The following is a 20487-nucleotide window of genomic DNA, read 5'->3' as shown; positions in this document are numbered from 1 at the left end:
CCGGAAGTATTGAAATGCTATTTTGGCTATTTTTGAGTGAGTTAAGAGTCAGGGAATTCATGGGTCTTTCTCGAAACATTTTCAAAATTGAAGTCTTAAAACTTTGGGTTGTCTTTGGCGATGTGTGGAAGGGAGTTACTCTCTCAATAGAAAAATAAATCTTAAACAAAAACTTACACTGCGTTTAGTAAACACAATGAGAGGGGGGGGGTATTCCGCACCCCCAGTCCAAAATATTTTAGTTTCTGAAATTTTAAGAGCTTTGTTTTGGGCTATCTTTGGATGACTTAAGGGGGAAGGATGTAGGAAGACTTTTTCAAAAAGTTTCCAGAATTAAAGTATTAAAAATTTTAGGCGGTCATGTTTATAGGTAAGAGGGGTACTATTCCTACAAAACAATTTAGAAACTGAAGCCTTAAAAATTGAAATTTAGGACATTTGTGGTGAACTCAGAGGAAGGGGTTCGGGAGTTCTCTTCCGAAAATTCTTTGATGCTGAAATATTTAAAGCGCCACTTTAGGCTATATTTGAGTGCCTTAAGAGGGATGTGATTCGGGAACCCTGCTGGAGTTAGGATTCAGTTCCCCTATTTCTTTTTTTAATTAATGAATGTTGGAAAGGGTACCTTGTTTAAAAAAATATCTACTTCACTGAAGCGATTTTTTATTGCTAATTTCACTACCTGGTATCTTATAAAAGAATTCTTTTTCAAAAAGACTGTGGGGGAATGGTGACAGTTCATTATCATTAGTCGGCCTTACCCTTCCCCCACCTTTTCTTCTTTTCTAGTTTGTTGGCGCTACCTTGGATATACTTTCGAATCAGAACTGATTTATGTTGCAAAAGTGAAAATCTTATGTCCTAAGTGATTTTATTGCTACAACAAAAATGTTTAGGATCGGCAAAAAACTAATGGTGGAGTGCTGCAAACGCTTTTACCCCTTACATTATCCAACATCGTCTAAAATTGCGTTTTTGAAACTTCAATTTCGAAATATTGCCGAAAGAGGGTTCCTGAACTCCATCCCTTCAATAGTGCATTCAAAAAGCGTATAAACGTTATGAAATTTAAATTACAATTTCGTTTTTAAATCTTCGATTTCGGGAAAGCCCATAGCGTCCTCTCCCCCCCCCCCTCCTCTTTCTTTAATATTTTTTGAAGGTTGCCCAATATTGTGATTTTGGGACTATCAGTTTGAAATAATTGATGTAAGAGTGCCTGAACCCCTCCTTTCCCTGAACTTTTCCAAAATGGCCTACCACAGCGTTTTTTGGACTTCAATTTGAAAAAATTTCTGGGGGAGAGCCTCCAGACCCCCCCCCCCCCCTCCCCTTATTGCCGGATTTTAGATTTTTTAGAATTATGTCAAAACACTTAAATATTACAATTTTAAGGTTTAAAATTTAAATCAAACAGATTCCAAACTGGCATTGTTAAACTCTGCAACATTTATACATACAAATTTTTCCTTAAGCCCGCATGCGGACGGGGGGGGGGGGGGCTTAAAATATTTTCCGTCTTGAACACATCACCAAACTTGCACCCATGATTTGGAAACCCCAGACTTGGGTCCCCATGGCATCCTGCACCGAATTCTGGGGGAAATTAGTTCAAGGACTAGTGTTCTATCCTTAAAAAAAGCTACAGTACTACTAAAAAACCTCTACGAAACTAGGAACCCATAAACTTTTCTAATCGCCACACAGCTTCTTCTTCTTAAGTAACATTAAGTACCCCATGGCATCCTGCGCCGAAATCTAAGGATCCTTATTCAAGGACTAGATTCCTACCCTTAAAAAAACTACAGTACTACTAGAAAACCTCTACGAAACTGGAAATTCATAAACCTTTCTAGTCGCAATACATCTTCTTCTAAAGTAACATTAAGTACCCCATGGTATCCTGCACCGAATTCTGGGGGTCCTTAATTCAAGGACTAGTGTAGTGTGGACTTATTCTTAAGCAACATTGACAGCGTTACTGAAGTAGAAGCTGTACTGTTATTAGAAACCTTTATGGAAATGCAGTTTCCTACAGATTTTCTAGTAGTACTGCAGTTTTTTTACAGTATAAGATCCAATTCCAGGACATGACATGAACAAGTGCACCCCAAACCCGTCAATCAATTTCATAAATGTTCAAAAAATGTTTCCTACTCCGACATTTGTTGTTGATTTTAGCATATTTTATATTCTATTTTGAGCATCCTCTTGATATTTTGCAAAAATAACGAGTTGAAATACAAAAAGCAAATAGGCAAGTGCCAATAATGTTTGAGACCAAAAAAATTTAGAACAGGATAAAACCAGTTCGAAAGGTAAGAAAATCTAATAACATTAATAGGAAAAATAAATTACGGGTGAGCTGAGTTCAGAAGGGGGGTGTAGGGGGTTTAAGGGGGGAAAACGATTTATCACGATTTCCGGAAAAACTAAGAGTCCTGTCGAAAAAAAATAAATTACAAAGATGTTAGTAATAAAAAGATCTACAACTTTTGCATTTGCACTTTTTTTCTATAACCTCAAAATGTATGCGAAAAATTCAAAAAAACGACTTTTTGGTTTTTTATTTTTATCTCCCACAAAGAAAAACTTTTTCACTAAATTTAATGAAAAGTTACCTTATTATGTCCCAAATGCACTGTAATTTTTTGGATTTAAAATATTTATTTATTTTTCCTTATTTTGATTCAGTAGTAAAAAATCATCAGAATTTTCAATCAAAAAATCTCACGTCAAAATGTATGATTTTTTTTAAAAAACGGAGCAAGTTTTTTTCGTTGGAATCCCTACTTTTTGATGGTATAAAAAACAATATACAATACTATGAAAACTTTTCGCAAAAAATGAAGAAAATTTAAAAAAAATTAATTTGAATTCTGAAATTTTGAATTCAAATTATGTTTTTCGCAATCTCGAACTGAGACAGGACCCTACTCTTTGGAGTTATTGTTTCTAGAAACAACTCCTGTCCCCCCCCCCCCAAGCCTGCCTTTCCTCCTGGGCGGTTACGTGTGCATAGTTGTGTGTGTGCGTAGACCTGCGTGTATGCACGTAGGAGTGTGTGTGTGTATGTGTGTGAGCGTGCGTGTGTGTAGGACATGGACGCCTCCGACCAGGAGAAGCGGATAGCTCAGAACCGGAGCAGCCGCGCCGCGCCGCCAGCAGAGGACGGTGGGCGGTGGTGCAGCAGAGGCTTCTCGTGCAAGCTGAAAAAGGTACGGAACATCAAAAACGGTCAAATGAGAACAATAAGCAATCGTGATTGCTCAAAAACTCGAATTTGAAAAAAAAAATCATCACTATGTAAAATTTTAAGTTATTTATTAAATTAACAGCAAACACAATAATTAACAGCAAACACAATTGGAAAACTGATTTTTTTTTTCATAATATTCAAAGTAACACAGTTCAAAATTGCTGAAGTAGCTCATTTATCCCATCCTACAGTGTAGCTTGCTATTCGTAACTCCAAAAAACTATAGGGGGCACTGCAGTCACCGTCTACTGGTGGATGAGAAGGGTATAAAATAAACGCATGCTGTAGCTTGATTTTTAATTATTGAGCAATCACGATTGCTTATTGTTCTCATTTAACCATTTTTGATGTTCCGTGCCTTTTTCAGCTTGAACGAGAAACCTCTGTAGCACCACCGCCCACCGTCCTCTGCAGGTGGCGCGACGCGGCTGCTCCAGTCCTGAGCTATCCGCTTATCCTGGTCGGAGGCGTCCATGTCCTACACACACGCAAGCTCACACACTCAGGCCTGCGTGCATACACACAGGTCTAAGCACTCACACAAGTCTACACACTTACACACACAACTATGCACACGTAACCGCCCAGGAGGAGAGGCAAGAATGGGGGGGGACAGGAGCCGTTTCTAGAAACAATAACTCCAATGAGTAGGGTCCTGTCTCAGTTCGTGATTGCGAAAAACCTAATTTGAATTCAAAATTTCAGAATTCAATTTTTTTTTTTTTTTTTTTTTTTTTTTTTGCAGTATATTTTTATTTTCAGTTTGTGTCAATGTAACATGAAAAATTTCATTTTTCGAGTAATTAAAGTGTACATTTTAATAAAGAGTTTAAAATTTGTACATAGTTATGACTTTTTTTTCCAAATTCGAGTTTTTTGATTTTCTTCATTTTTTGCGAAAAGCTTCCATAGTATTGTATATTGTTTTTTATATCATCAAAAAGTAGAGATTCCAACGAAAAAAACTTGCTCCGATTTTTTTAAAAAATCAGATATTTTGACGTGAGATTTTTTTATTGAAAATTCTGATGCTTTTTTAATACTGAATCAAAATAAGGAGGAAAAATAAATATTTTAAATCCAAAAAATTAGTGTATTTAGGACATAATAAGGTAACTTTTCATTAAACTTAGTGATTTTTTTTTTTTTTGTGGGAGATAAAAATAAAAAACCAAAAAGTCGTTTTTTTTTTTATTTTTCGCATACATTTTGAGGTTATAGAAAAAATGTGCAAATGCAAAAGTTGTAGATCTTTTTATTACTAACATCTTTGTAATTTAGTTTTTTTCGGTAGGACTCTTAGTTTTTCCGGAAATCGTGACAAACCGTTCCCCCCCCCCTTAAACCCCTCTACACCCCCCCCCCCTTCCCGAACTCAGCTCGCCCGTAATTTATTTTTTTTATTAATGTTATTATATTTTCTTACCTTTTGAACTGGTTTTATCCTGTTCTAAATTTTTTCGACTTTTTACCATTTTCAAAGCTAATGGCACTGGCCTAAAAGGAAATTATCCATTGATAGTTAGCATTTTTTATAATTGTGTTAACTGTTTATAGATTTTCCATTATACACTGCTCATTGAAAATGCAACACCAAGAAGGAGTGGTCAGAACGTGATGAAATTTGGAAAAGAGACAGAGACAGCAAGGAATAATAAATGATCTTAATTTCAAAAAGATAGGCAGAATACAGAGCGAGAATTGCATCAGCTCAGTAGGATGTAGGACCACCGTGGACAGCGATACACGAAGAAACACGTCTAGGCATAGAGTCAATAAGGGTGCGGATGGTGTCCAGAGGGATGGCTCTCCATTCCCTTTCAACCATTTGCCACAGTTCGTCTTCTGAACGGGGCAGGAACAGAGTCTGCAAGCGGCGTCCAATCACATCCCACACATGTTCGATTGGTGACAGATCAGGAGAATATGGTGGTCAGGGAAGCATCTGTGTGCCTTGGAGAGGATGTTGGCTGATACGAGCGCTGTGTGGTCGGGCGTTATCCTGCTGAAAAATTGCATTAGGTAGCCCTTGAAGGTAATTGATTGCCACCGGCCGCAGCACATTTTCCAAGTATCGTTGAGTCGTCATAGTGCCCTGAATACGAATTAGAAGTGATATGGAATTGTCGCAATTGCGCCCCAAACCATTATGCCACGTTGTCGTGCGGTGGGACGTTCCACAGTTACTGCCCGATTAGATCTGTCTCCACGTCCACGCCACACACGTATGCCGCGACTACCACTGGATAAATAGAAGCGGGATTCATCTGAGAACACGATATTTCGTCATTCTGTCATCCACGTCGCTCTAGTCCGGCACCATACTAAACGTTGCTGTCTATATTGTGGGGTCAATGGCAGTCTTCTTAGCGGACGCCGTGATTGCAGACCATGTGCGACCAAAACTGGAAATGGTTCTGGTTGACACGGAAACATTCAGGGTATCTTGCTCCTGTTGCAGAATCGAGAAACAAGTGACTTGTGCGTCTGCTACAGCTTTTCGGTGGATGCGTCGATCCACGCGTTCTGACGTCACTCTGGCTGCCCCCTGCACCCCTTAATCTTGCCACATTTCGTTGTTCCAACCATCTTCGGCACAGCTAATGCACCGTGCTCGCATCTATGCGGGTATCAACTACGATTTGACGTACGGACCAACCTCCCCTTCTCAGTCCAATCACCATTCCCCTCGTAAAATCGTCTATCTGCTGGAAGTGCCTTCGTTGACGTCGGCCTGGCATTCTCTCGTGTTACACGTATCCTCCAAGACAAAAAAAAAATCTTTGATAATTCTCCAGTCAGAAATAACGACACGAATATTGCCCATTCTGCAAGTTCCTTCCCTTATATCTTACTTCACGTGCGTCGGAGAGTTGCGGATTTCACGTCATTTACATAACTCAGTGATGTATGTCTACTCTAAAATTTGCATAAATTTCTGAACCCTCCTTCTTGTTGTTACATCTTCAATGTCGAGCAGTGTATGAATAGGAATATATTGAAGATGCATTAAAAATGACGTAACCAAGTAGATTTGCAATCTACTGTAATCCTAACGGACTCATCTGACATTTTGTTTTGCAATCTTATTACTGAACGTCACTGGTTGCGATTGCAGTAAAATTTTCTTCGATTGTTACATCAATCTATTCATATATTTTTCAAAATGAATGCAATAGAGGTTATACTAAAACTATTATTTGGTAATTCATGAATATTTAAGCAATTTAACGCTATTGATGCATGTTTTATAAAAGACCAATCAATACTTAGATTATGAAAAAAGTGTCAATGCCAACTAACACGATAAAAACACTAACTTAAAACCATTCTATGATATTAAGAAACATAAGTTTCCGTAATCAGCAATTTGGTTCAATTTGTTATAAGAAGCCTAGCTTATGATAATGTAGGAAATATGACAGTAAGATGTATTAATGGAACTTCTTATACCAATAAAACAGGGTGTTTTGCAAGTGGAGCAGAAGCTTGGAGGAAAGTTACTGGATCGTCCTAAATCCATGCCTTTTCAAGACGGAGGAGCCAATCTTTGCCTTTGTCTAGAGGATGTAGCCTTGGGATGGAGGTGTAAGCCAGGTGCTAATTACCAGGTAATTGCACTTAAACTAGTTTTCATATCAACAAAAGTAAACTTAGAAAGAATTTTTGAAAAAACTTTTTTCTTTAGTTTTAAAGCTACAACCGTGCGTGCTTAATGGAATAGCCAATTAACAGCGAAATTTTTTTCTAATATGCTGAATATTCTATAATCCAAGAAACTTAAAAAGAAACATTAGAAAGGTTTGGTACATTGAAAATTTATTACATGAAGTAGGATATTATTTTAACCGATATTTCAATAAGAGGGCTCGACTATTATTCTTTGGTTCTGCTATCATCCGTTTTATGTAAATTCAGAAAAATATTATACAGTGGAAACCTTAGAAATTCGAATTCATGTGGGCTTTTTCCTGTTCCGATTCACAGGGTGGCCTCTTCAAATTCAAACTCTCATTAATAGCTCAATAGCAATCTGGGTAAAGTGTTTTTTAGAGTGTTTTTTTTCTTAATTGTTAATCAATTTTACCTTAACAAAGCATGAGTGCTTGATACCCCATCCATGTTGTAGGAACAGGACCATGACATCATAACCCAAACGGCTTGCCTAAGAAAGCCTTATTATTTATTTGCAAAGCCCCTTTTCGCCCCTCCAACACAATATTAGTAAAAGATGATATCAAAGCTATTTTTATGCCTATGGAGACATCAAACTTTACTTTCGTAAAATGCTCTCACGAGAAAGAAAGTAACAGAATGTTATTTACAGAGTTGCTGAAGCGTGGCAGAAGTGCCTCGACTCTTAATACAAAATCATGGAAAAGTTTTAGCCTGCTTTTATCTTTGAAAAAAAAAAAAAAAAAAACACAGCAGTTGATAATTTGGAGAGCTGTATTGTACATTATATTTTGACGTTTGCTAAAATTAACTGTCAGTAAAAACCTGACTTAGCTTTTTAATCGTAGTTATTGATTTTTCCTCTTTTCAAATCAAATTTTGGGCGACACCACAAACTATTCGGATTATCTGGAATTTCGGATCTCCGGAGTTTGGATTTCTAAGGTTCCACTGCATTACTTTTACGATATCTTTATAAATTTTATTTAAATGTCTTTAAAGCAAATTTAGCCATCGCAACAATAGTTTAAAAAAGTAAGTTTCTAATTATCTCCAATGTTAAAAGTATCTATAACTTCATTGTTGAATATGAAATAAAATTATACTAAAAATATATCATTTCGATAAACTATCTTGCGGATATAATATTCATCTTAATTTCTGTCTTTTTCGGTGAAAACATCCGGGGTTCTGCTAAATCTCTATGTTGCCAACAATGGCAGAATTTTTTTTTTCTTTTTCGCTTTTAAAACGTTCGTTTTCTTTTTCATTGTAGGAAATCCCCTTTCAGCATGTTTGGAACGGACGCCAGAACAATCTTCACTGCTCTTTCACTCTAGAAAATATTGACAGATCACAGAAAGTACGCTGTCACATTCTTGTCTATCAAAGAGGCATCCAAGCGCACAGACAATTATTAAAAGTAAACCCTCAAGACATACGAGAGGTACGATATCTTTTCTCTCTTCTGAAACCAATAGATTTCACACAAGATCCTGGGATTAGGAGCTAAATCTTATTTTTGTCGATCGATAATTGCTTGATTACATTGCTTGCCTTGAAACGGAAGCTAATGCGAGCCCAATGAAATATTCTATTAGTTCAAAATTTTGTGTGATATGTTTTTTTTTTTTTCTTCTGAAAGTCGACACGCACCTCATTTGCCTGCAAACACTGTTTCTAAGCTGTGCCTTTGTTTCATTTATTAGCTAACTATACTGCGATCATGGAAAAATAGACCAGAAGTGAACAGGTTGCCCGAAAGTTTGCCACAAGGGGGTGGGGGAGCACTTTTGGAATTTTCTTTTTCTCTTATAAAACGAAGTAAACCGATAATATTCGCGTTCACCGTCTGCTTGGCACAAATTTGCTCTTGTCCAAGCCAAACACATTTATTGACGTCGCCAAATGGCGCTTTTTTTTTTTTTTAAGTCTATTTTTTCCCGTGAACGCAGTATAGTATTTCTTTAAAGTTAGGAGGGTGAAAAGATATGATTGTGTATGGTCGACGTTCACGTTTCCTCAAAATATTTTAAGATTTATGGAATGAAAACTTCGATTTCACGTGTTGAATATAATTTCCACTGTTCATTTCCAGAAGAGCAACGTGCCAAGTCCTACGCTGAATTGGACGAATCAAGCTCTGGGTTCCACGGTGACGGCCAATGAGAACGGCTGCCCCTTGGTGGCCCTCGATCAGCCCATCGCAGGATTCAGGTACGTATCTTATAAACCAGAGTTTCCAAAACTGTGGTTCGTGAGTCCATGCCATGGGGCCCGCGATGCTATCCAGTAAAACGTTAAAGATAATTGAGATAGAAGGACGAGTGACGATATTTTAATTCGAAAAGAAAGCACATTTATGAGGAATAAAAAAGTTCTTGCTTAAGTACATGCAGGACGCAGACCCCTCTCCCTCCCCGGAATTCTCGGAACTAAACACACTACACATTACCATATACTTGCGTATTAGTCGATCTTGCGAAAAATATCGACCTCCCTACTTTTAGAAGGAAAATCGGGGAAAAAAAACGAAGTCGAGCCTCTAATTTTCAGAAAAAATTGGAAACATTTTTTTAGGGACATCGGCATCGGGAACACCTTGCTTTGTTCACTAACTTCAACTGTTCATTTTTATTAGTAAACTTGTTGTAGAAATTTGGGGATGACGTTTTTATTCCCAATTCAATTTCAAATAGAATTTTACATCCATAACTCAAAATAGTAACGTAAGAACTAGTAACTCAGTAATGCGAATAGTAACTCAGTGATGTACGTCTACTCTAAAATTTGCATAAATTTCTGAACACTCCTTCTTGGTGTTGCATTTTCAATGTCGAGCAGTGTAAATAGGAAATATAAATAAATCGTAACTACTGCTATAAACGTTTTTACAAATCAACTGAAATCAACCGTTATGAATTCAAATGAAATTAAGTACTTTTTGCTAATTTGGAATTAATCTTCTTTTTTTTCCTTTTATTTTATTTTTACTCATTTGTGTCAGATTAGAAAACTTATTTCCTCAAGTGAACGACTACTAATATATTTAATTTTCTTTTCAAGATACTGAATGAGTCACTCTTAGAGTAACTTAGATTTAGTGAGCATAATGTTAAACGCGTTCGGTGTTATTCTTCCGGATTATGTTCAAGTTTCAAAAAAAATTTTACTTTCTTCTTTAGGCTAACAACTCAAGCAAGAAAACAGTTAAGAGCATACCTAGATCCTCCCAATTCAAATGGGAATGATTGGAGGAGATTAGCTCAAGAATTAAAAGTTGATAGGTAAATTTTTCTTTTTATTTATTCAGTCATTTTTATTTTGAGTAACACATATTAGCAAAATTCCGAGTGCTTAGAATTAGAGAGGGAAACAAATATTAACTTTTATTATTAGAAACTGCACTTTCTGCATAAAAACAATATCAACTGCTACCAATGGACGATGATATATACAATCCAGTCAGATTGATGTGACCACCGCCTACTTTTGATGTCAACGTTGAATAACGATCGCAGAAGGCACATATCATCAGCAAATTTGATGGATATATAAAATGTACTGGTAAGCTTAGGAAAACACTTCAGTTCATGCAGTCATGCAGAAATGGAACGATTTACCCGACATCCAAAAGGACCTGATCACTGGTTTTTTGGCCAAGGATGGTAGCATTACCGGAACGACTAATTCTGCAAACTGGGCACAATCCAAAAGCAGCTACATGGTAAATGTGATGCACCACGGGCCATAGTAGCAGAATTGAACGGTGGCTGTGGAAATTCGTTTGGGCGAATAGACGTACAACCGTTGAACAACTGACGGCCCAAACGAACCACCAACCTCCGCATCAGATGCCTGATTAATGCACTTCTGTTGATTGCTGTTTATCAGCGACGAGCCAATGCGGATCGAAAGGAGTGACGGGGGCGATCGCCACTCCCTTCAGGGACCTTGCCCCGGAAATTTTGTTTCGAATTGAGGTCCTAAAACGAAAGTGTAGGCCATCTTTGAATGACGTTAAGGAAATGAATCGAGTTCGAGTAGCCATTTCGGAAATTTTTTGGAAACTGAAGTTCCAAAAAGCGTAATTATAGACGACTTTCGAAGAACTTCCGCTTCTCTCCAGAAATTTTTCGAAACTGAACCTTAAGAACACAATCTATCTTTCGTGATTGGTAAAATGTAAGGGGAGATTCAGGGGCTCTCGCTGGTTATTTTTCGGAATCGAAATCCTAAAAACATCTTTTTGGTGTTTTTAGTTTTGACATTAAAATGGTTGGAAATCAGGAGCTGTTTCCAGATTATTTCTTTTTTTTTTCATTGAAGTTTTAGAGATTCAGTTAGAACAGAGAAGGGTTAAGGGCTCTACGTGGAAATTTGTCGGCATTTAGGCTCTAAAATGCTATTTTGCAAATGCTATCTTGAGTGATGCTAGAAGAAGAGGTAGGAGATTCAGAGTTCCCTTAAACTTAAAAAGTTATTTTGGAGTTATATTTGATGGCGTTATACAAGGGAAGCGGGGCAGTTGTTCTGACTCCGGAAAGTAATTGCAATTAAAGTCTCAAGAAACACCATTTGCAGCTAATTTTTCTCAAGCATGAGTAGAAAATGCAGTTAAGCGAATCTGCAAAAAAATTTTGAAACTGAAACCCTAAAAATACAATTTAAGATTGTCTTTGGTGACATTAGGAAGGAGCAGGGGGTCAGATGTTCTTCTCTAGGGAGGGGCAGTTACCCATCCCTGCCCCCTGTGTCTACCCCATGCGGTGGAGAAAGCAGTATGGTCTGAGGAATGTTTTCGTGGTGTTCTTTGGGTGCACTCATTGTGGAAGGCACGACGGATCAGCACAAATATGCATGTATCTTGCAGACCATGTTCACACCCCTGAATGCGAATCATTTCCTCACAGAATAATGCCATCTGCCAGTAGGACAATTCGACGTGTCATAAAGCTCGCAGCTACATGCGTCGTTCGAAAAACACTAGGTTGGGTTTACCGTACTTCCTTGGTCAGCCAATTCCTCGGACTTGAACCCAATCGCTAATCTGTGGAACCACTTCGATCGACTTGTTCACATTATGGATTCTTTATCATATAAACTAATGCTGTTGGCCACGGCACTGGAGTCGGCAAAGCTCAAAATCCCACTAATTGACTCTTTCTCTGCTCATCTTGTAGCGGTCTGCTCTGCGAAAAGTGGTTATTCTGGATTTTGACGGTTAGTCACGTTTATGTGACTGGACTGTGTCGCATTACAAGTATTTTTATACACGAGGCGTGTGTTTTAAGTAAGGTCCGTTTTGTTTCAGACACCAGTAGTTCGCGCGCATACCGTAACGAGCACGTGCGTCGTGTACAGGCATGCCTCGGGAACACTTGTGCTCATGTTCAGCTCTGTATCTAATCTGTACGGTTCTGTTCTATGTGAGGTTCGCTCAGTGATACGCTTTTTGTCAGCAAGGAACCGGTCTGCTGCAGAAATTCATCGACAGATTTGCGAAGATTTCGCTTTCACGGAAGCCATCAAATCGTCTGTAATCAAAGAAGGACGACCGGAACGCTTTTCGTCATGGACGTTGTCACGGCCATCTTTGAATTAATTCTCTTACCCGTTTACGCACTTTGCTTTCACTCATAACAATATCATCGTATACTTCGCAAATCTGTCGATGAATTTCTGCAACAGACAGGTTCCTTGTTAACAAAAAGCGTATCACTAAGCGAACCTCACATGCGGCGGGCAAGTTGATAGTCTTAAACATTATGAAAGCCTAGAACAGAGCAATATAAGTTAGCTACAGAGCTGAAAATGAGCACAGTTGTTCCCGAGGCATGCCGGTACACAACGCACGTGTTCGTAGAGGTATGTGCGCGAATTACTGGTGTCTGAAACTAAACGAACTTTACTTAAAAAACACGACTCGTAGTATTCGGTTTCAGTGGTTTATATTACTCATTTGCATTATTATAGATTGTTGCTAGACGGTAGGCGAAAAACTATCAATCGTATAGTTTGTCTTCAGTTCGTAAAGAAAGTACATTACCCGAGTGATAACTACAGATGTTAAAAATGTATTAGACGCATTTGGCGGTCGCTTTGACCTTGCCACCCACAGCGGCTCGTGCAACCTGCCTGGGTGGATTGGTCTAAAGACCTCAATCGGTAAAGTAAGTAGCGACATCCTTTTCCCCCATTGTCTCGTGCCGCTTCCGATTCTTATTGGATGTGACCGATCACGTGGGTAATATTTGCCATCTTGGGGTTAAAAACTGTGTGTTTGCAGTTCTTTCTACATTGCGTGCTCGCTATTCTTGCTCATATTTATTTATCTGTTTCTTTATTTCTTCCTAAATATAAGTATGCCGAGCTGCTGTGCCGTGTTGTGTACGAATAGAGCGGAATCGGCATCAAACTATATCGTTTACCTACAATAGAAAATCTTTTTTCGATCATAAGAATGAAAACTCCGGTCCCAAATTGCAAAGAATTCAAAACTTGCCTTAAGGTTATCATCCTGTCGCAATATTTTAACTCTTGTATCAAAGGAAATTACTTCCATGATGCTAATAAGGAAACAAGCACACCTATAATGGTCCTACATTCCCAACAAAATAATTTCCATTCACAGGAAGATACAAATGAAAATGTTCTGAGTTTCGACATAGATTTTGAAAAGGATGAAGTTGAGAGTTTTGATAGAGGTAACGAACTTTTAAAGATATCCTACATAGAAAAAATATCGTTTGATATTGATTTCGGAAAAATTGATATACAGATAGACATAGAAATTCTTTAATTAGAGTTACCAGAAAACTAAGAAAATTCTCTCTATTATTGGTGTGGGTCCATATTTCGAGAACTATATTAAGAGGAAGCAGGCTTTGTCATATTTGTACAAGTCTAATGTCAGACAAATGCGACAGTTCTAAAAGATATGTACAAGCTTTTACTAAGATGAAAGAGTTCAAGACTGATTCTGACAATTTAATATATGTTTCAGAAGAAACATATAATGCTATTTAGAATATCGAAAAGCTTTTCAGGTGCAATAAGGAGAAAGTCCTGAAAGCAGAGTTGGACTTGAAGCAATTAAAATCACTATTCGTCAACACTGTCATGGAACATTTCAAAGATTTTCCGAACTGTTGCAATTTACTTCCTAAACTTATTGATGTTTTTACTCTTCAAAGGACCTTTCTTTTTAATGAAACAGAAAAACAAAGCATTAGAGATTAAGAGGGCAAAAAAATGTTCTAGCAAAAGCATTGGGATGAGAGTTGCTACTTCAGAAGTAAACTAGCCATCCATTTATAAACCACAAGTGTTTCATAAAGCTTTTATTGTAACTTTTCCATGTAAACATGCAACTAGTTAATTTATTTACAAATTATTTATTCATTTTCCATTGTTTTTGGCAAAAATTAAAAAACGGAAGTATTTTAACTTTATAACTACTGTTATTTTTCATTGTTTCTGGCAACAATTAAAACAATAAAAAAACTAACTAAACTAATTTATGAATTACTTTTATTCATTCTTACTATGATTTTGAGAGTTAATACGACAAATTTCTCCTTTTATTCATTGAAATTAAATTAAAAAAAAACACATAAATATATATTAATCAAATATCTTACATTTTGACAACATTGTAATAAAAACGTGAAAAATTCATCGTAATGTTCTGTGTTATTTTTTATTGAACATGTAACTTTGACAACGTTTATTTTATTTTATTAAAAGGAAGAGAATCTTACTTTGCATTTCATTGTGTTACTCATTCTAAGTTCTATTTTAACCCACTTTGTTTGTGTTGTGAAACTTTAATGTCGAAAACGATTATTTGTATTTTAAGTAAACAATTTTATTAATATAATTGAAAGCTTCCGAAGAAGAATCCAATTTTTGAAATTAATGGAGAAAGTTTGTTTTAATCCAGGAATTATTAATTTAAATATATAATTAAATTAATATAGTAATTAAAAATTCAAGGAATTATTAGTTCAAATCTTTGTGACACACAAATTAATCTTGCGTATATATGACAAATTTTTTCCTCCCACTTTTTGGTCAATAAAGTATGTATACCTGCTGCGATTAATCAATGAATTCATGCTATTCTGAAAGTTAATACACTCATAAAATATCCATTTCTTCAACATAAATATCCTATATCCATGCTTTCGGAGACGAGAGTAAAAAATATTTCGCAAAAAGATCGAGAACTATTATGAAACATCTTTGCTAATTAAAATGTTTTAACATCAAATTTATTTCCATATTAAGTAAAAAAAAAAAAACCTTTAATGTACAGTTAGATATATGTTATCGCCAAGAAGCTAGGAATATTTATAAACAAGGAGTTACTAAGAAACCACTATTTCATCATAGCCGGTGATTGGCCCCAACATGGCCGACAACTCCCTGTGTCGCTACTTAGGAGACGTGATTGAGGGCTTTAGGTTGGTCTACACAAGCTTCAACTGTGTACTTTGGGAGCTTCGTCCCCTTCGTGTCGCCTGTGATGGCACCTTGGCAGATAGGTCGAGTTGTGTGATATCGGAATTGGATTTCCGCACTTTTAATTTGTTCTATGCAGTCGAGCTGTGAGCATTTTACTGTATGGTCAGCAACTGACGCAAGTGTATGAAGTTCTGAAAACCCGATATGCAGCATCGGGTTCGTAGGAAAGTTCACCTCTCTAATACACACACACACACACACACACACACACACACACACACACATTTTTATTGATCGAGACCACATTCCATAATCTGGAACATGTTGATTTACCATGTAATGGCTCCTACATTGCGCAGGCTCAATTTGAATGTTTTCGATCGTTGGCTTACTTTTTAAATGGTCAACAGTTCAAAATGTGAATGATATCAGACCGGATGTCTCGAATGTTTGCTTCCTAGTGGCCGAATGATATCGAAACGGATATCTCGAATGTTTGCTTCCTAGTGACCGAATGATATCAACGTGCTGTGTGAAACTAGACTTGTGTGCTAAAAGTAGTAAATATCCATGTTTCGTGATGGAATTCGCTTCTGTAACTGAAGTCTTAGTATTCTATCATTGTTGCGTATTTTCTTTACAGGTAATAACAGAAAAATCTTTTAATTCTACCTGACTAGATGTAGAAAGAACCCAGGCAGTAATGCTCTATGTTTGACAATAAGTAATAAGCGCTTTATTGAAAAAGATGTTCGTTACTGCTATTTAAAGTTGATAAAATTGAACTTTTTGATGACTGTTTATCAGCTATCTTTTTTGTGTGAAAATTTCCCAGTAGCTAAGTTTGAGTCAATTTTCTTTTCTACTTCTAGGTACATTAACTATTTTGCTACTAAGCCCAGTCCAACAGAGCACATTCTAGATTTATGGGAGGCAAGGCATCGAGACTCAAGTGCCCTCACGGACCTGTTGAATATTCTCAGAATGATGGGCAGAGAAGATGCTGCACTATGTCTCGAAAAAGAAGCTGGCTCTTGGCTCTGAGAGTTGACACTCATTAAAACGAACTGAGTCATTGAAGCACTCGAAACTGAACTTTGGGGGGAGGATTCAGTTAAAGGACTGTTTTAGCACTGAAGATTTTCCTGACAAATGTCGAATTCGTGAGAGATAATGAACTCTCGTTTGAAATACTTCAAAGGGACAGTGACTTTGTTGTTGTTGAAGTCTTGAAATTTTCAACACTTCTGACCATTAAACTATGAAGACTAGCGTGAGAGAACTATAAAATGTTTCTGACTTTGTTTTGTTTAAAGTTTTAAAAATCGTATGACTTTTTTTTATATATTTGAGAAATATTGGCTGTTTGAATTATCTGTTTTGTATAATATATGTTTCAGATTTCAGTACATGTAAGACTATTTTACTCATTAACGATTAATGGCAATGGATCTCTTCAAGTGAAAATGTCCTTGACAAGGCTGAGATCGAGGAAACTGAAGTAAGGTTTTGAAACATCTCATGAATCAAAGAGGTATCATTCATTAGGTTTAAATCGAGATATATTTACCAAGATCTAAGGCAAGATGTGCTATTGGAAGAGATTTTATCAGTATCGCTAAAACCAATCTATCTCAACCTACTGAAACATCACCCCAAAGATGTCATTTACAAAATTAAGTTAAAGGTTATTCATGTAAGATTTAGTGTAAGAATTCTGTTAAATACTGGGTTTTTTTATTATGTAAAGGTAGTGCTTTTTCGTGCTAGTATAAAGCACGTCAATCAAGGGGGTTATTAATTTTATTACAGGTAGCTCATGGAGGATCCAACGAGTGAAGATCCAACTTTTGTCAATTATTGTAATGCTGATACAATTCTTATCCAATCGACTGCTACAATTTCTGAAGACTGCTTACATTCAAGGCCCGTTGAGAAATTTCGCATCAATCATTTGTTTGCGTTATCAAAACCGAGATAATTCATGTAAGGTCTAAACCGCGATATCTTAGCTAAAAACTTGATTCATATCGCTGAGGTCAAAATTATTTGTGACATTGTGACAATTTTATCTAAACTACTTTAAGACTTTACTTAGCCATAAAAAATGACATCTCAACTTGATTTACACAAATAATCTCAACTGTCATAAAAATGACTTCGTTGTTTGTCTTACATGAGTTATCTCACATTTAATCATAAAAATGACATCTTTGGTTGACGAGAATTATCGCTATCAACAACATTAAAGCGAGTATATTATATCAACCAAAATTTTAGTAGCTGTTTTGGAACAGATTATTTGAAAAAAGTTTGGAGTTCGTAAAACACATCAGCACATTTGAAGGGAAATTACAATATCAGTTCTCAACTTAATCTTTAGGAAAAAACATTATATAATATTATCAAATATTTTGGTGCATTCAATAAAAAGGTGCACATGCCTTAGCGGTTTGCTGCTGCGTAAGCTAAACGCATTTAGTCACGTTTGGTTCAAAAGCTGTAATGTGCCAAACAACTGTTATTCTTCGAGACTTTCCCGGAAAAAAATCCTCAATGTAAATTTAGCTGTCATAAATGACAAAGAACAAACATTCGTTTGTACTTGAGAAAATTTGAGATTTAAAATTTGCGGATTTCTCGTTTTAGGTGCCAGCAGTAATTGACGTGTCGTCGCCATTTTAGTTCCATGAATATTTCTTTTACTTAGCTTAAATTAGTGTCGGAATATGTGCTCGATTTTCGAATTCTATATTCTAGAAATTTCCATCGTTTACTGGAGGTTTTTACAAAAATAGATATTTTTATAGAAGATGAATTTAGAAAATAAATAAAGATTCCTTGTAGAATTTCTGCGCATTTAATATTACTGAGCTGTGGGACATATAGTAAGTATAATTTTATTAATTTCTGGTACAGTCGTGGAAATTAATGACATGAAGATAGTTTTTGTTTAAGTGTGAAAAATATCTGCTTTAAAACGCAGTGGCGACGATTTGGTCACCGTAAAAAAGGACTCCTATTTTATATCCTTAATTTTAAATTTGAATTTATAAGAAATCAGATTTTTTTGGATGAAACTCTGGACTTCAATCCCTCTGAAAGTAGGATTATCTTTTTTTTTCTTTTTCTTTTTAGTTAAACCAGTTGTCTTTAAACTTAGTCGGCTCATAGAACCCTTAGAAAAAGAAGTTCTCTCCCCACTTTTTTTTAAGCAACTATTCTTCAAAACATAATTTGAATAACGCTCGGTTAAATTGCGAGTAACGCTTGATGAAAATGTTATTATTTAATTCTTTTAAATTATATAAATTACGAACAAATGAGATAATAAATTGAAATAGTGTTTGTTGACTGGAAGCCTTTGAAATATTTTTCGGGATTTGAAAAACCTCATAGTCACCTCTGTGCAAATGAAAGCTTACAGGATGAATCTCCACCAAAATACACCGAAAGAAATATCTTTCGAATGCGTCACAAAATAATTGTGTTCTCAGTTTTAGTGTTTAAAACAACTAGAAAAACATTGAATTTGTGCTTCTGGTTACGAAATGTATCCTGCTTCTCAGGGTTTTTTTGCCTTCTTTAGTGCAAAACAAACTTAGCTATCAAGTTATTTTTATGTTTTTATTGTTGAATTGAGTTTTAAGTACTAAGCTCTTGAGCACAAGTTCTTGAATTAAATTAAATTTTACAAAAAAAAAAAAAAACACTCAACTCGAGTCTTGGTAGCTTCACTTTTTTTGACCTTTTTTTACATAAATCTTTTCATTGAAAACGTAGTGTGTTCAATGAAAAGTAAATACACATTAAAAAAATACAAAAATAAAAAAATAGAGGCGAAGACATTGTTGCAAAAAGCAATAAGTGCAAGAAAAATTGTGTTTTTCACTGGAAGGTTTATGACATCTAAAAGTAAAGTCAAATTAACTATGTTGACAGTGGGTAAGTGGATATTCATTGTATACGTTACTTCGTTGAAGTAACTCAAAAAACTAACCAGAACCTAACATTAGTTCAGGTTCAACATAGAATTCGACATATTATGCTGAATTCTATGATTTCAACAACGTGGCATAAGTATTTTCCTTTATTATAGTTAATTATTTTGAAAAGTATTCTGCTGAACTAATTTATTGATAGTCTTAAAAGTTAGCTAACGCATGGAAAGTCTCGAGATTTATTTAATTAAAGCTGGAGTTTTATTTGCTTTGCCAGTCTGAAATTCCACCAAAAATGTGTGTTCTGACCTCAGACCAAGATAACTAATGTCGGGTCAAACCCAACCTGGTGTCGTATGTATAATGTGATTAAGCTCTTCGTAGTCTTCTCAGTTCTGCCAAGTTTGCTTTGCCTCGACTAAGGCTCTTATATATCGAGCCGGCGCATCAGCTTAAGATCAGCCATTTTGGATCGGAGCGCGTGTTGGAGTGGTTGTCTTTTCTGGCAAATTATCGTGTTTGGTGATTGTTCACTGCGAGCGATTATTAGCTGCGCGTGAATTGTTTATTAAATAAATATTATTACATCAAATTTGGCGAAACACGAAACTTTGCTGTGGTAACCCCAGCTCCGCAACAATGAAAAATCCGATCCAAAATGGCTAAACTTAAACTGATGCGTCGGCCTCTCGACTATAGACTAGACATTCTGGTTACTAGGTAATCAGCATGAAAACGTTTCTGATCGCAATCACGAGACCATTTGGTAAGCGGAACAGCCTACCAATCAGTCAAGTGATTTCTCAGCAAGTTTCTTACTAATTTTGCTTAACAGAGAAAATTTAATTTTCCCGTGAGGTGGAGGTAAAGGCGCCAAATCTGCCCATTTCTTCACAAATATCGCCGCTTTTATTCCGAGAGTCGTTTTCGTACTTTCCAACAATGAAGTACGCATTCTGTACCATCCTTGCTTTGTGATTATTTTTGTTATTTATCTGATAAAAAAGCCTATTTCTTACCAAACTCCTGTGTGTTTATCCTTTAACAGATTAAAAAGTCTTTTTCTTATCAAACGCCTGTGTGTTTATCCTTTAACAGATTTTTTTCATATTTGTATCTCCATTTTCACTTTTTAACTCGTGG

At 36.2% G+C, this 20487-nt stretch overlaps 1 protein-coding gene across 1 annotated transcript in view; it reads left to right on the top strand.

The window, feature by feature from the left end:
• The window catches only part of LOC129217375 (netrin receptor UNC5B-like), a 408265-nt gene extending 391818 nt beyond the window's left edge, over positions 1-16447 (top strand). Inside the window, 5 exon segments of the mRNA XM_054851665.1 lie at positions 6724-6870; positions 8211-8381; positions 9033-9151; positions 10120-10221; positions 16276-16447. Coding sequence (XP_054707640.1) covers positions 6724-6870; positions 8211-8381; positions 9033-9151; positions 10120-10221; positions 16276-16447 — 711 coding nt within the window.
• Positions 16448-20487: the final 4040 nt, after the last annotated feature.

The sequence above is a fragment of the Uloborus diversus genome, chromosome 2, assembly GCF_026930045.1.
Source record: "Uloborus diversus isolate 005 chromosome 2, Udiv.v.3.1, whole genome shotgun sequence".
Classification (NCBI taxonomy): Eukaryota; Metazoa; Arthropoda; class Arachnida; order Araneae; family Uloboridae; genus Uloborus; species Uloborus diversus.
The sequence above is the reverse complement of the archived record's forward strand: the minus strand, read 5'-3'. Positions and strand labels throughout refer to the sequence as shown.